The following is a 14,076-nucleotide window of genomic DNA, read 5'->3' on the forward strand; positions in this document are numbered from 1 at the left end:
CGGGCACCCTCAGCCCTCCCGACTCTGCCGCCGAGCGCTTCCCCTCCCCGGGAGCGAGACCCAGCAGGCCCGGGGCTGGGCGTGCCCTCACCTGCCCCACCGCGCGCCGGCCTCAGCCGGGCCTCTGGGGGCCGCGCAGGGCTGAGACCGCGCACCCCGCGCCCCGAGTGCTGCCGGGGGCGGGCGCCCAGCCTCGGCGGGAGGTCCCGGGCGGCTTTCCCGCCGGTCCAGCCTTCGCCTCGAGCGGCCGCCGCGAGCGCCCACCCCGGCATCCGCTTCGCGCGCCCGCCCGGCCTGGGGCGCCTCCGCCAGGACTTCGGGGGCGCAGGCGTCCACGTGCGCGTCCGCGAGGCTGCGCGCTACCCGCGCGGGGGAAAGCAGGTGGGTGCGGAGGGCTGGGGTTCGGGGGGCGGGGAGGCTGAGACGGGCGCCGTCCTGGCTGGAGACCCCTGCTCTCCTTTCTTCAGCCCCCCTTGCACGTAAATAGCTGCGGAATTAAAAATACCGCCCGTGTGGCCACTTTCTCTGGCCTTGTGTATCTGGCCCGGCAACATAAACTCTCCGTTTAGCCGCGGGGGCCGCCCTATGGGTAAAGGGGCAGGTTTCTGTCCACCCACCTCACCCCCTCTGGCCCCAGGACCCTGCAGGACTGGCAACTGACAGGTGGAGTGGCCTTTGGACAGGCCCACTCTCTGATCTTCCAGGGGAAGCGTGGGGGCTATTTCCCTCATCTTTCTGTCTGCCTGGCTGGCTGTCCTTTGTTGCATTTTCTGTAGATGAGGACAGGAGGAGGTGGACTGCAGGGTTTCACCCAGGGAAGGCAGGTCAACTGGCGCTCTTGGCTTTCTGTTCTGGGCTCCTTCGATGTGTTTTCCTAGTTGGAGTTTGCTGCTCCCCTCAACAAGTAGCAGCTTGTTGCGAATGAGAAGTTCACTCAAAACTGAAGGTGCAGAAAGATAGGAGAGGAATGCGGGGAAACCAGATTGTCCAATTTAAGCCTGAATTTCGCTGTAAGGGAATCACCGTATATTATTACCTGCATGAGAAGTGGGTTTTCCTTTTTTTTTTTTTTTTTGGTTTGAGAAGGGTTTTGATTGCCCAAGTTAGGAAAAGACCAATGTCTAATACTAATGAAACAAGCAGTAAAGAGTCACTTTAAAGTACAAATTTTTAAAATAACTACACATCGAACCATAGCAGTTTAGAAATTGTGAGGGTCTTAAAGTCAAATAGTTCAATGCCACGGTATGGAGTTATCTTTATTGCTTCCTCACTGGGAAGGATGTTAGTATAAATGCTTAGTGAAGCCTCCTGAGAGTTTAGCTAATGTGGTTTTAAGAGTTTTATTTCATACTGGTGTTGCAACTTTATGAAGGACATGTCCCAGGGTAGTGGCTAAGAGTTTAGAGTTGGAAAGACTTGGATTTCTGTCTGGGCGCCGCCATCTAATTTGCTGTGTGGCTTCCCACAAGTTGCCTAACCTCTCTGAGCCTGAGTTTCCTCCTTTCCAAGGGGACTGCTGGGCGGATGAAGGAGATAACACAAACAGTGGTTCAAACAGAGTATATCACACAGTGATACTTGAGCCTGATGATGACAGTGATGCAAGTGGTTAGGTCCAATATTGTCATTACGTAGCCTTCACTGGCCATGCAGGAGATCTGTGCATGGGGAGGTACAAGCATTACATCCCTTTTGGCCATACAAACACACAAGGAGCTACTTCTGAACTCTCGAATTCGACTTGGACAAATAAAATCTGTCCTAAGCCCATTCCGATTTGCAGTGTATTTTTTGTGTATTTTGAGATTCTCTTATGGTTTCTTTCTTTTTTTTTTTCATAAAGGTTTTATTTATTTATTTGACACAGAGCGAGTGAGAGAGACACAGAGCAAGCATAAGCAGGGTTAACAGCAGGCAGGTGAGAAGCAGGTTCCCTGCTGAGCAAGGAGCCTGGTGTAGAGCTCATCCCAGAGTCCTGGGATTATGACCTGAGCCAAAGGCAGAGGCTTAATGGACTGAGCCACCCAGGCATCCCCTCTTATGCTTTCAAATGTGAATGGTTTCAAATGCAAACAACACTGGTATGCCATTGGGGGTGTAATTATTATTAAAAATAATGTTCCTTGGGCGCCTGGGTGGCTCAGTGGGTTGCTTCTGCCTTCAACTCAGGTCATGATCTCAGGGTTCTGGGATGGAGCCCCACCTTGGGCTCTCTGATCAGCGGGGAGCCTGCTTCCCCCTCTCTCTCTGCCTGCCTCTCTGCCTACTTGTGATCTCTCTCTCTGTGTCAAATAAATAAATAAAAATCTTAAAAAGAAAAATAAGTAATGTTCCTCAGGTGTCAGTCCCTGGCTTAATATTGATTTGGGTAGATTGAAGGGCAGAACGGAGTCCTGAAGCTAATTTTTCATGTGGCTCTTTGGACTCAAAACTGTGAGCCACAGACCAGTGGTACCTGGAGCTTCTTATAAATTCTTATAAATTGGTATGTGCTATGGTGAGTGCTGTGAAGTGTGTAAACCTGGTGATTCACAGACCTGTACCCCTGGGGATAAAAATACATTATATTTTTATAAAAAAATAAAAAATAAATTCTTATAAATGAAAAATTTAGGTGCACCGCACATCTGCTGAACAGAGTCTGGGGTGAAGACCCCAGGGGACTCATGCACTTTCCCTTGGAGAAGTCCCTTTTTAGGAGTTTGAGTACACTGATGTTTCTCAAAAATAGGCCTTATGAAAACATGGGCATCTCATAAGATGTCTTTACATAGTGAAGTGAAAAAGATGTGTTATCGTTTAAATGACTGATTTTTCTTTTAAATATTAAAATAGTGAGGAGTGGTAGTATCATTTGTTTTCTGTTTAGAAGTAAGAGCCCTCATTTTTATTCTGCCAATTTCAGATTTCAGTGTTCCTATTACCTCCTGAAACATTTCAGTCTTGATTCTGTGTATCTTATTTTATTCTCGTTCCTCCAATAGGAGGAAAACTCTGATTTTGAAGTTCTCACCCCATCTGTATTTTGAAGAGTGGGCTTTGTACATCTCTCACTCCTGTTTTAAATCTTTTGCCAGAGCTATGTCCACAATTTTAATTGATGCACTTAATTTATTAGCTTTTATATACTATAAATTGGTAGCTCAAGTAAGTCAAATACATGACAATAATTATTAATGACCTTTATCTTTATATGCATAAGGTAAAACTACATAGTATATGACTGAAATAGAAACTATTTTCCTATATTTCCACTTTTTGAATTTTCATAGCAGAAGATGTCATCAATATTTATCGGAGGAGGGGTGCCTGGGTGGCTCAGTGGATTAAGCCTCTGCCTTCGGCTTGGGTCACGATCTCAGGGTCCTGAGGTCTTTCCCTGTGTCTGCTCAGTGGGGAGCCTGCTTCCCTCTCTCTCTCTCTACCTGCCTCTCTGCCTACTTGTGATCTCTCTCTCTGTCAAATAAATAAATAGAATCTTTAAAAAATATATATATATAAATATTTATAGGAGGAATATAATAATGTAGATAGAGGAGAATTTTAACGGCATCCTTTTCTAAAATAAACTTTATCAAGGCATAATTTGCATCAAGCTGCAATCAAATTATACATTTAAAATCTGTGCATTTTTGTGGTGAACACAGCATAATTTACGGAGTTGTTGAATCATTATATTGTACACCTGAAACTAATGTAACATTGTATATCAACTATACTCACAAAAGAATCTGAGCAGGGGTGCCTGGGTGGCTCAGTTGGTTGAGCATCTGTCTCTTGATCCCTGCTCAGGTCTTGATCTCAGGATCGTGAATTCAAGCCCCATGTTTGGCTCCATGTTGGCATGGAATGTACTTTAAAAAAAAAAAAAAAGTCTATGCATTTTGTTATATGCAAATTACACTTCAATGAAGTTGATTTTTTTAAGATATCAAGGATTCCCAAGATTTATTGCCTATTGCCACAATAATTCTGAGAACTATTCAAAATAGTTCAGAGAAAGTCAAGAGAAGTGAGTAGAGACAGCAAGTGAAGATTGATGCATTGGGCAGGCACAGAAAATAAATAGTCAAATGTCTATGGAAAGATAAAGTTACATAAATTTAGAAGACTTGAGACCATTTTGATAGGACTTTTTGTCTTTAAAGTTAAGACGTTGAATTTAGGGGTGCCTGGATGGCTCAGTGGGTTAGGCCTCTGCCTTTGGCTCAGGTCGTAGTCTCAGGGTCATGGTCTCAGGGTCTTGGAATCGAGTCCCATAATCAGCTCCCTGCTCAACAAGGAGCCTCCTTCCCCCTCTCTCTCTCTCTCTGTCTGCTGCTCTGTCTACTTGTGACCTCTTTCTCTGTGTCAAATAAATAAATAAAATAAAATAAGATGTTGAATTTAGTATGGAGCACTGGACACCCTGCTGAGTTTCTGAAGAAGAGGCTAACATGAGAAAAAGTTTTGCCCTTCAGGGTCTACTGACAAGCTCCAGCATCCTTCTCACATTCTGATCTGTGTCCTCCTTTTTCTGTGGCAGACACCTGCGTTTGCCATGATGCTCTCATCCAGCGACTTTGCGTCTGCTTCTTGGGAGCTCATCGTCAGAGTTGACCATCCAAACAAGGAGGAGCAGAAAGAGGTCACACTGAGAGTGTCTGGAGACCTGCATGTTGGGGGCGTGATGCTCAAATTAGTAGAACAGATCAGTAAGTTATTATTTCTTTATGGTTTCCCTATATTTGAAACCCTCTCTCTTCCATCAACAGTCAATGGCTGATCTAGGTTGTCTGATCGTCTAAGGGAACAAGACCCTTCCCACAGGAAGAAGACGAATAGAGGATCCTGCAAAAGCCATAAAATGAACCCCCTCAGCCACCTTCATAAAAAGTTGAGTCTGGTGGCAAACTAAAGCTCCCCAGTGGGAATGAAACCATGTCCCCACAGGCTCATCCCACTGGTGGCATCTGAGGTGACTTTAGGTAGCATGACTTTAGATGACAGTGTTGATTCTCTTTGTTAAAGTTGGATTGCTCAGTGAGAAAGTCAGCTCAGTGCTAATGTGTCTTCTAATACATATCCACCATTTGCTACTCTCCCTATTTAAACAAAGGAAGAGAAGTCTTAAGTGTCAGTCTTCACATCAGGAATCAACATGATCGACCTAAAACTTAACAGTGTTCTATTTTCTCTTATTTGTTTTTACCTTCTATCCAAAGTTGTCCAGATGCTGACTTTCACTAATGAGCTGGAGATCTTTTTTAAGTAAGTCTTCGTTAAAGTGTAATACGTACAGAGAAAAGTGCACTTACCATTCAGTGTACTGCTCAATGAAATTTCAGTTATGTAGCATCCACGCAGATCAAGAAATAGAATATTACTGACTTCCCCCACCCAAGTATCACATCAGATACCCCCCTCCCCGAGTCACTGCCCCACGAAGGGAAACCACTATCCTGACTTCTAACACCACAGGAATAATTTTACTTGTTTTTATACTGTATATAGGTGCACTCACATAGAACATACTTTTATGCATCTGCTTTCTTTCACTTAACGTTATATCTGTGAGATTTACCCATATTGTTGCATCTAGTTTGGTTCGTTTACTCTCATTGCTGTGTGATATTGCATCATGTGATTAGGCCACAATTTATCCATTTCCCTATTGGTGGGCATTTGGGTTGTTTCCATTTTCAGGGTCTTTGGTGAGTTGATAGAGGCATTTTCATTGGGATATAGCTCAGAGAGGAATTACTGCACAAGAGGACTTTCTAAAATAGTTACAGAATTTATACTTCTACCAACAGCATTGACAGAAAAGTTTTCTAACAAAGTGAGAGAATGAAAGAAAGAGAAACATGTTTTAAAAAACCAATAAAGGATGGGCTGTTGGTTCCAACATTGACAAAGGAAGAAGATTCAACTTTGATGTCAACATTGAAGGAGGGCAAAGAGTCCACGCTGATGCTGACATTGAGAGAGGGAAAATACTCAGCTGATCTCAGTGTAGACACTTCGGAAACTGGGAATCTGGTGGCGGTGATAAGAGAGTTGGACATTATGGGGGCGGGGAATGTCGGCTTTATAGTCCTGTGCAGATTTTGGGAGTTACTGATATTCCTCTGCGGGGCAGTGGTGTAAGGATTCATTTCTAGTAGGGAAATAATCTTGATTAAAGTCGAATACTCCTGGCTTTCCCAGAAAGGACCACGCCCCTAAAGGACTTCAGGGAAAAGAACTCCAGCTTTTTTATCAAGAACAAAATGTGTATGTTTCTGTTTCTTTCACTGTGTTCAAATGTCATCCTGATAAGGTTCAGTCTCTGTTTTCTACCTGCCCCACCTTAGAGACTTTGAAGACAGTCCAAGGCTTGTTTGAGCCTCGGGTTGTAAAAGGAGATGGGGAGCTGAAGAGACATTTGTAGGTTTCAGCTCTCAATGAAACAGACTCTAGCGTTCTCTCTCATTTCAATTCATGGTATTTTCCATTTTTGCAGACATAGCCCAAGACTGGTCAGACTTTGCCCTCTGGTGGGAACAGAAACATTGCTGGCTTTTGAAAACGCACTGGACTCTGGACAAATGTGGGGTCCAGGCAGACGCAAAGCTTCTCTTCACCCCTCAGCACAAAATGCTTCGCCTCCGCCTGCCAAATGCGAAGACAGTGAGGTTGCGAGTCAGCTTCTCGGCTGTGGTTTTTAAAGCTGTCAGTGATATCTGCAAAATCCTGAGTGAGTACCCTAGAGGGGCCCTGTGTCCTTTGGACTGTTGGTGAAGGAGGACAGAGAAATTATGTGTGCTTTCTGCCTACAAGCGGTTGGCTTTACAGAACACTTCCTTTACTAGGAAGCATACTTTTCAAGTTTTTTCTGGGGACTTTCGCCGTGCAAGTGGGGTTAAACCAAATGGAACATTATTGGAGTAAATCAGATTCCACAAAGCTTAACACTATTTCAAAAGAGATCTGTAAACAGAAGAAACAAACCCATTAAGATTATCCCCCCCACAAAAAAATTAATTCTTTTAAGTTGTGCCAATATCATCACTATTTTTAAGGCAAACAAGGAAGTTCCATTCAGTCATCATCACCATAGAGCTGATGTATCTTTATTGTTTTTGAGATAATGGTGTTTCAGTGTCTTAATTGCTTTACTAACACTTCACTACAGCAAATATTCTATCCACAAAAATTATCTGTGGAATTTATTTAAAGCAGGAAGTTATACTTCTTATGGATTGATAACTAATGCTTACAGTTTTAACAGTCTTTAGGGACAACACTGACCAAACCATGTATTTGGGGAACTTCTATAATGGAAGTGAACCCTACGTCCTGAAGGTTTTGTTGTTTAATATTTTTTTAAAGTGTATAGGTGCATTCTTTGGTTCTAAGCCTAAGATTTGGCATTTGAATACAGTATCTATGATCTATGAGTGAGTGATCTCTCTTCCCCATTAAACTATAAACTGCTCATTCATTCATTCCTTCAACGAATATATCCTGATTAGGCAGGCATTGTGGTGAGTGCTAGGGATTGGTGAACAATAAAAACAGTACCAAACCCTTCCCTTCTTGAGCTGACATGCTAGGATGAAGAGACAAGAAAGAAAGAATGAATGTAAAAGTAATTTAAAAATAAGATGTTAAGAGGAGATATTTGGTAGAGAAAAAAAGAAAAGCTCTAACAGTATATGCAGGATTGGGAGTTCCAATGTTGGGCAGTAGGGACTGCTATGGTATTAAATAGGGTGAAGACAGAAACCATTACTTGAGCATGCCCGGGTTCCGAACACCTAGCACAACACCGGGCACACATTTGCTGCTGATTAAATATTAAGTGAAGAAGTGAATGGAACCTTCCATTTCAGAGCTCACCAGCAGTGCCTCTGGTACATGGTGGGAAAATGGCGAGCACCAAGGCATGTTGTTTCCAGCAATATTCCAATGAGGATTGGAAAACAAAGGAAATGATAAAATAAAGCCCAGTCCACAGTAGACGAAAAAGACACATCGTGGCTGGGGCCAAAAACTTGAGGTTGCAACATATATAGGTCTGGAAAAGAGAAGAAGTCAGACATTCTTCTCTTTTCCAGAATATATCTTCATAGTAGTTCTAAAGGGCTCAACCTGGCATTTCTGATTATTGTCTTTTGTATCTTTCCAACTGAAGCTAAATAATATTTAGCAATATGATGGGTGTTCTCACAAAGAAAAGGCAAGATGCAAATCTTGGGCTTAGAGATGCGGGTTTGGTTTGGTTTGGTTGTTTTGTTTCTAATGCTCCTACTGGAAATTCTGATTCATCTCCTGGTCTCATCTATACATTATGCATTTGGAATGGGCACAGGTGGGGGTTGCATCCTGACAATCAAGCATCCTTGGTTACAGGGGAAGAGGATGAAGCTGAACTGCTAGCCTCAGCCTCAGCACGAAGCAGTGTTTGAACTGAAAAATGGCAGGACCCATGGAATGGGTGCATCCGCCTCCAGGAGAGCTGCTTTCAGAGTCTAACCTGCACATTCCTTGGCTTTTACTTGGAATCACAGAGCAGCGCAGTGTGGTTAATGGTCATCAGGAGTTCTGATTGGCAATGGCAATTATGAATATATTTGACTAATGGAGAAAACTGGGAATCCTCTTGGTTTGAGTGCTCCAGAAGCAGACCCTGATATAAGAATTCAAGGACAAACATTTATTTGGGTGAGAGAGGGGAAGTGATTCCAGAAGACACTGGTTGGGGTTGAGGACATAATACTGGAAAGAGAATGCCATCCATAAGAGACTGTCACCAACCCAGTCGCATTTGGGGCAGTTGGGGGCTCCTGGGAGACAATGTAACATGCCTCAGAGCTGGCCTGCCCAAGGGGTGAGGGACGGGGAGGGTTAATATACCACTCCCATCAGTCATTGAGGGCTGCCCTCGGGGAATGTTAATTCTCTGAACTCGTGTGGCCTGATGCATCAGCATTTGGGCAGTGCAGACTATGACAAGAGACACTTGTCCTAGCAGCCACTGGAAGTTGCATCAGAGCGCGCGGAAGTGGTGAGGGGAGCAAAGAGATGCACAGGGCACCCGGGCTTCCTGCCATAGGGATGAAATTAGAGATCGGGCACAGTGTAAGAGAAAGGCTCTCAGGATCTATGTTCTATAAAGAAAAAGGAGGGTTCTTGGCTGTTATTTTAGAAAAAAACACTGAAAAAAAAGAGGAAAGGGAAAGAGGGAAAAATTGGTAGTGAACCGATAATGCAAGAACAGCCAAGTGCTGATGGTGGTTGAAGCTGGCTGATGAAAACACGAGGGGGCTATTATACTATTCCCTTTGCTTTGGTTATCTTTGAAATATTTTTATAATAAACTAAAAAACAACCAGGACTTTTATTAGACTAAAACTCCTCCACTCTTGGACACTCCCCTCCCTCCTCTACACACGTGCCCACACCTGTTTTAGGAGTCTCTGGTCCCCTTCTATTTCTTCCAAAGAGGTGTAATTTAGTTCCATTGACTTCTCAGGAATTTCCTGAGAAATGATTTCAGATGCCCAGCATGACTCTAAGTCTTAGAAGGAATTTTCGTTTTACTTTTTTTTTTTTTTTTAAGTTTTATTTTATTTCTTTTTAGTAATCTCAATGCCCAGCGTGGGGCTTGAACTCGCAACCCTGAGGTCAAGAGTCACCTTCCCCTCCAACTGAGCCAGCCAGACACCCCCTCTTTTTCCTTGTTGATAGTTTTTCATTTTTCTTTGTATTTATTTGTTTGTTAGATATCAGAAGATCAGAAGAACTTTCCTTGTTAAAGCCTTCTGGTGACTATTTTAAAAAGAAGAAAAAAAAAGACAAAAGTAACAGGGAGCCCATAATTGAAGATATTTTGAACCTAGAGGGTTCTCCAACAACTTCAGGTCCACCGGGTATGATTCGTGACAGCTGTTTTATTGTTGTGTTTCATTCTTAAATACAAAGATTTCTTAAAATCTTTTTTAAGACATTTCCCTCCCTCTGCTCCTCCTTCCCTCGTCTTCCCATCCCTCCCCTCCCCTGCCCCCAAAGAAGGACTAAAATTTCAGGATTCCTGTGATGAAGAAAGGATATGCAATTAATCTTAGAACTCACAGAATATTTTTAATAAGTTTTGTTTTATAGCTCATTCCATTTTTTTTTTTTTATATTTTATTTATTTATTTGACAGAGAGAGATCACAAGTAGGCAGAGAGGCAGGCAGAGAGAGAGGAGGAAGCAGGCTCCCTGCGGAGCAGAGAACCCGATGCGGGGCTCGATCCCAGGACCCTGAGATCATGACCTGAGCCGAAGGCAGCGGCTTAATCCACTGAGCCACCCAGGCGTCCCGCTCATTCCATTTTTAAGTGAGCTCCACACCCAGCATGGAGCTTGAACTCAAAACCCTGAGATGAAGATGTGCTCTACCCACTGTATACATTATTGGTTTCACTGTGTATATTATGTTGTTGATGAATGCAAAACTTTAGGGGAATTGGCATTGACTCTGGGGGAAAAGAGATTAATTGGATCACTCAAATAATACTTTTCTCTTCCTGATTCTATCTTCATGTGACTCTTTCCTGAATTCAGTTTAAATTTTGCATTGGGCGTCTAACAAGTGGGCAGGTAAAAATTCTGGAAAGACACTATCCTTATCTATTTACATAAAAGCAAATCAATCTTTAGCTTGCCTGCAATAAAGGTCTTCTTACATAGTATATTCCAGTGCAAAGAATAAAAACTTTTTTGCATTTTCCTTGTAAGGACCATATGACTTATAAACCATCAACTAGCTGGGTTCTTAAAATTGGCAGGTACTGTATTTGCCTAAAGGATTTGCCCAAAAATATAGTCTGTATATGCACTCTTAGGGGACCTTCTGTTCTCTGATGGTGCCAAAACTCACTGCTGAAATAGAATTTTGAACTGACAAAGAGAGTCCCCAACATTTGCTTGGGTTGATTTTAGGAGTTTTTATGGCCTATGAGTTCTCTGCCTTTTCAGGAGCTAAAAACTCTTTTCCCATCAGTCATAACTCACTTAAGTGGTACAAACATTTAAATTCAAAATCCATTTGGTTATAAGGAATGTTAGCACCTATTTTTCTAAAGACCCTTCCCCCTGAATCTCGTATCATAGTGCATGCTTCCCTTTGCCTTGCAGTAAGTCCTGGCTTATACAGTAAAACCATGACTCCCACATACGACCCCATCAGTGGAACGCCCGCATCCTCCACCATGACTTGGTTCAGCGACAGCCCTTTGACGGAACAAAACTGCAGCATCCTGGCATTCAGCCAACCCCCCCAGTCACCAGAAGCACTGGCAGATATGTACCAGCCTCGGTCTCTGGTTGACAAAGCCAGGCTTAATGCAGGGTAAGGACATGGCTCCATTTCGCTTCTCTGTCACCACGTTCCTCTATTATTAGGCTCACTCTCCCCCACTGGACCTCACTCCCCCACTACACCAGAGACTGTATCTCAGTCATCCTTATTTGCCCCCCCAAGACCTGGTAGAGCAGACATTCAGGCCATCTTCACTCCATGGGACTGAATGGCATTCATCCCCGTCTCATTCTGTTGCTCACTTTTATTCTCCACCTCTCTACCCCTTACCATGACCTGGTATTTATTTTTCAACTCTAGAACTGTGCCATCCAGACAGGAGTCACTGGCCACAGGTGGATATTTACATTTCACTTTGAATTTAATTGAAACTAAAATGTGGCACTAGCTACACTTAAATCTTCACTAGCCACATGTGACTAGTGGACACTCTGCCAAACAGGGCAATACAGAATATTTACATTGTTATAGAAAGTTCTAGCCAATAAGATAGACCCAGCGTTGAGTCAGACCAGACAGAGGAGAAGCAGTGCGGGAAGTCAACAAGTAGAGATATTCATTCTGGCTCCACGACAAGGCACATGACCTTAAACATAACATTTAATGTCGCCAGGACTCCATTTTCCCACCCATAACACTGAGAAAGTAGTAACCGCCTTGGCTTCTTCAGTGTATCAGTGTAAACAAAATATACATACAAAAAACACTTGGAAAGTTATTAAAAGCTATAAAATAAAATGCAGATGTAAGATATTATCAAGTCCTCTCCCTTACAGGTTTTTGGTTATATTACTTACTCGGACTTTGTTCAAGGAAATACAACTCATACATATGTGTACATCTACATCTATGTATATAAATATAAACACATGTATATAAATGTAAATATGTATAGAAACATATTAGGTAATGCTATATTAGGTGTGTGTAAAATTGATTGACTATTAAAACTCATCCTGTTTTCCAGTTGGCTGGACTCCTCACGTTCCCTTATGGAGCAAGGCATCCAGGAGGATGAGCAGCTGCTGTTACGATTTAAATACTACACTTTCTTTGACTTGAATCCCAAAGTAAGATACTTTTTATCTTCTTCATTTTTTTAAAGATTTTATTTATTTATTTGAGAGAGAGAGAGAATGAGCAGAGGGCAGGAGGGTAGAAGCAGAGGGAGAAGCAGACTCCCCATCAAGCTGGGAGCCAGACGTGGGACTCGATCCCAGATCCCCAGGATCATGACCTGAGCCCAAGGCAGACGCTTGGTCAACTAAGCCAGCCAGGTGCCTCTTCTCTCTCTCCCTTTTTCAATGTGAAGGCCTAGAAGTGGAAAATCCAGTCATTTAGTTCTCCGAATTATGGTTAATTCGTATAATCTTCTGCTTAGCTCTGCTAAACTCTGTAGTCTTTCTACATAAAAACAATGACGTGATCAGCTGCCCCTGAGTTAGTGGGAGCCGCTCGGGGTCTTCCCTCCCAGCTTGGTGTGCGCTGCCTCTCTCTATCCCCACGAACGGAGGAACAAGAGGAGAGTGGCTCACCTTCCTTCTAGGAAGGAAGGAGCATCTGAGCCAAGGTTAAGAGGCGGTTCTCATGATCAAGCCAGGACCCCGTGATGGTGCACACCACACTCCCCATTGCAGGGCCAGATACGAATTTGGTGATGAGAAAGAGAGACCATCTGTATGAATAAAGACCCCAGCTGGTCAGTGACTCCCATTAAGTGCCCATCTGCCTCCCGACGTTTGCTAGGACAACTGAGGGGTGTAATAAATCCTCTGAATTTCTGCCCCTCCTTGGCCCTGGTTGGCCTGTTTGTGGAGTTGTGAGTCAGCACTTAACCTGCCACGTGTTGAGAATATAAACGGGCCCTCCAAGTGCACAGGGTGATTTTATCCCAGGTTGGTGCTTGTTGCTTTCTTCCATTCACTGGCGGGCCCTTCTGTGTAGACCCCTTTCTCACCCACAACAGTGATTCTGCCTCTCATGGCTCTGTCTTCTCCTGGATCTTGATGTTAAGTCTGGTCTTCGCAGGTGCAACTTGGGTCCCAGTGCTTCTTTAACTGGCATCTTCTTCAAAATAAGTCAGTCCTTGGTTTAGATCCAACTTAATGCCCATGGACCTCTCTTGTGTCTGGAGCACCTAACTTCCATTGAATCATGGCAAACAAGCAAATTTTGACTCTTTGATAAAACCTTCAGGAGAAACTACTCTACAGCTTCTCCCAAAATAGAGGGGGGTTTTTTGGTTTTGATTTTTTCAAGGGTGCTTTGAATGATCAGATTTGCTTAATTGCTAAGGAGTTCTCTCCACATGGCTCATGAAGGAAACCTATTTGAATCTAACAGCCAAATAGAAGCTGTCAACCCAAACATGGCCAGAAGACTCAGGCTTTGGGGGTATGGCTTTGGGGCACAGGAAAAACCACTTTAGAGTTCCCTTCTCCCCTCTTCTAAGTATGAAATGTTATAAATATAACCACGTTTAGTTCCAACTTTCTACTAGATGCTGAGTAGATAGAGGGATACAGAAACTTAAGATGCGGTTCATGTTTTTATAGAATCTACAATCAAAGCAAGAAGAGCAAAGATAGCACCCATGAAACCAGGTAGAACAGACAGGACACCCCACAGAATGGAACAAGATTGTATAGTAGAATGAAGGAGCTTCTCCTCTCCAGCTTTCAGAGGAGAGATGTAGGCAGGCGGTTGCACCAGGGTTACAAGTACTGATTAAAATCTCACAA

General features: G+C 43.3%; 1 protein-coding gene across 2 annotated transcripts in view; it reads left to right on the forward strand.

The window, feature by feature from the left end:
- Positions 1 to 249: 249 nt before the first annotated feature.
- Positions 250 to 14,076, forward strand: part of FERMT1 (FERM domain containing kindlin 1) — a 36,495-nt gene continuing 22,668 nt past the window's right edge. The window contains exons 1-6 of one of the 2 annotated variants that reach the window (XM_045981854.1): positions 250 to 381; positions 4,529 to 4,697; positions 6,488 to 6,721; positions 9,753 to 9,899; positions 11,152 to 11,365; positions 12,303 to 12,405. In XM_045981854.1, the coding sequence (XP_045837810.1) occupies positions 4,544 to 4,697; positions 6,488 to 6,721; positions 9,753 to 9,899; positions 11,152 to 11,365; positions 12,303 to 12,405 (852 nt within the window). In that variant the 5' untranslated portion in view covers positions 250 to 381; positions 4,529 to 4,543. The remainder of the gene's footprint in view (positions 382 to 4,528; positions 4,698 to 6,487; positions 6,722 to 9,752; positions 9,900 to 11,151; positions 11,366 to 12,302; positions 12,406 to 14,076) is intronic. The other variant, XM_045981855.1, reaches the window with a different exon arrangement.

This window comes from Meles meles, chromosome 16 (assembly GCF_922984935.1).
Source record: "Meles meles chromosome 16, mMelMel3.1 paternal haplotype, whole genome shotgun sequence".
In the NCBI taxonomy this organism is placed as follows: domain Eukaryota; kingdom Metazoa; phylum Chordata; class Mammalia; order Carnivora; family Mustelidae; genus Meles; species Meles meles.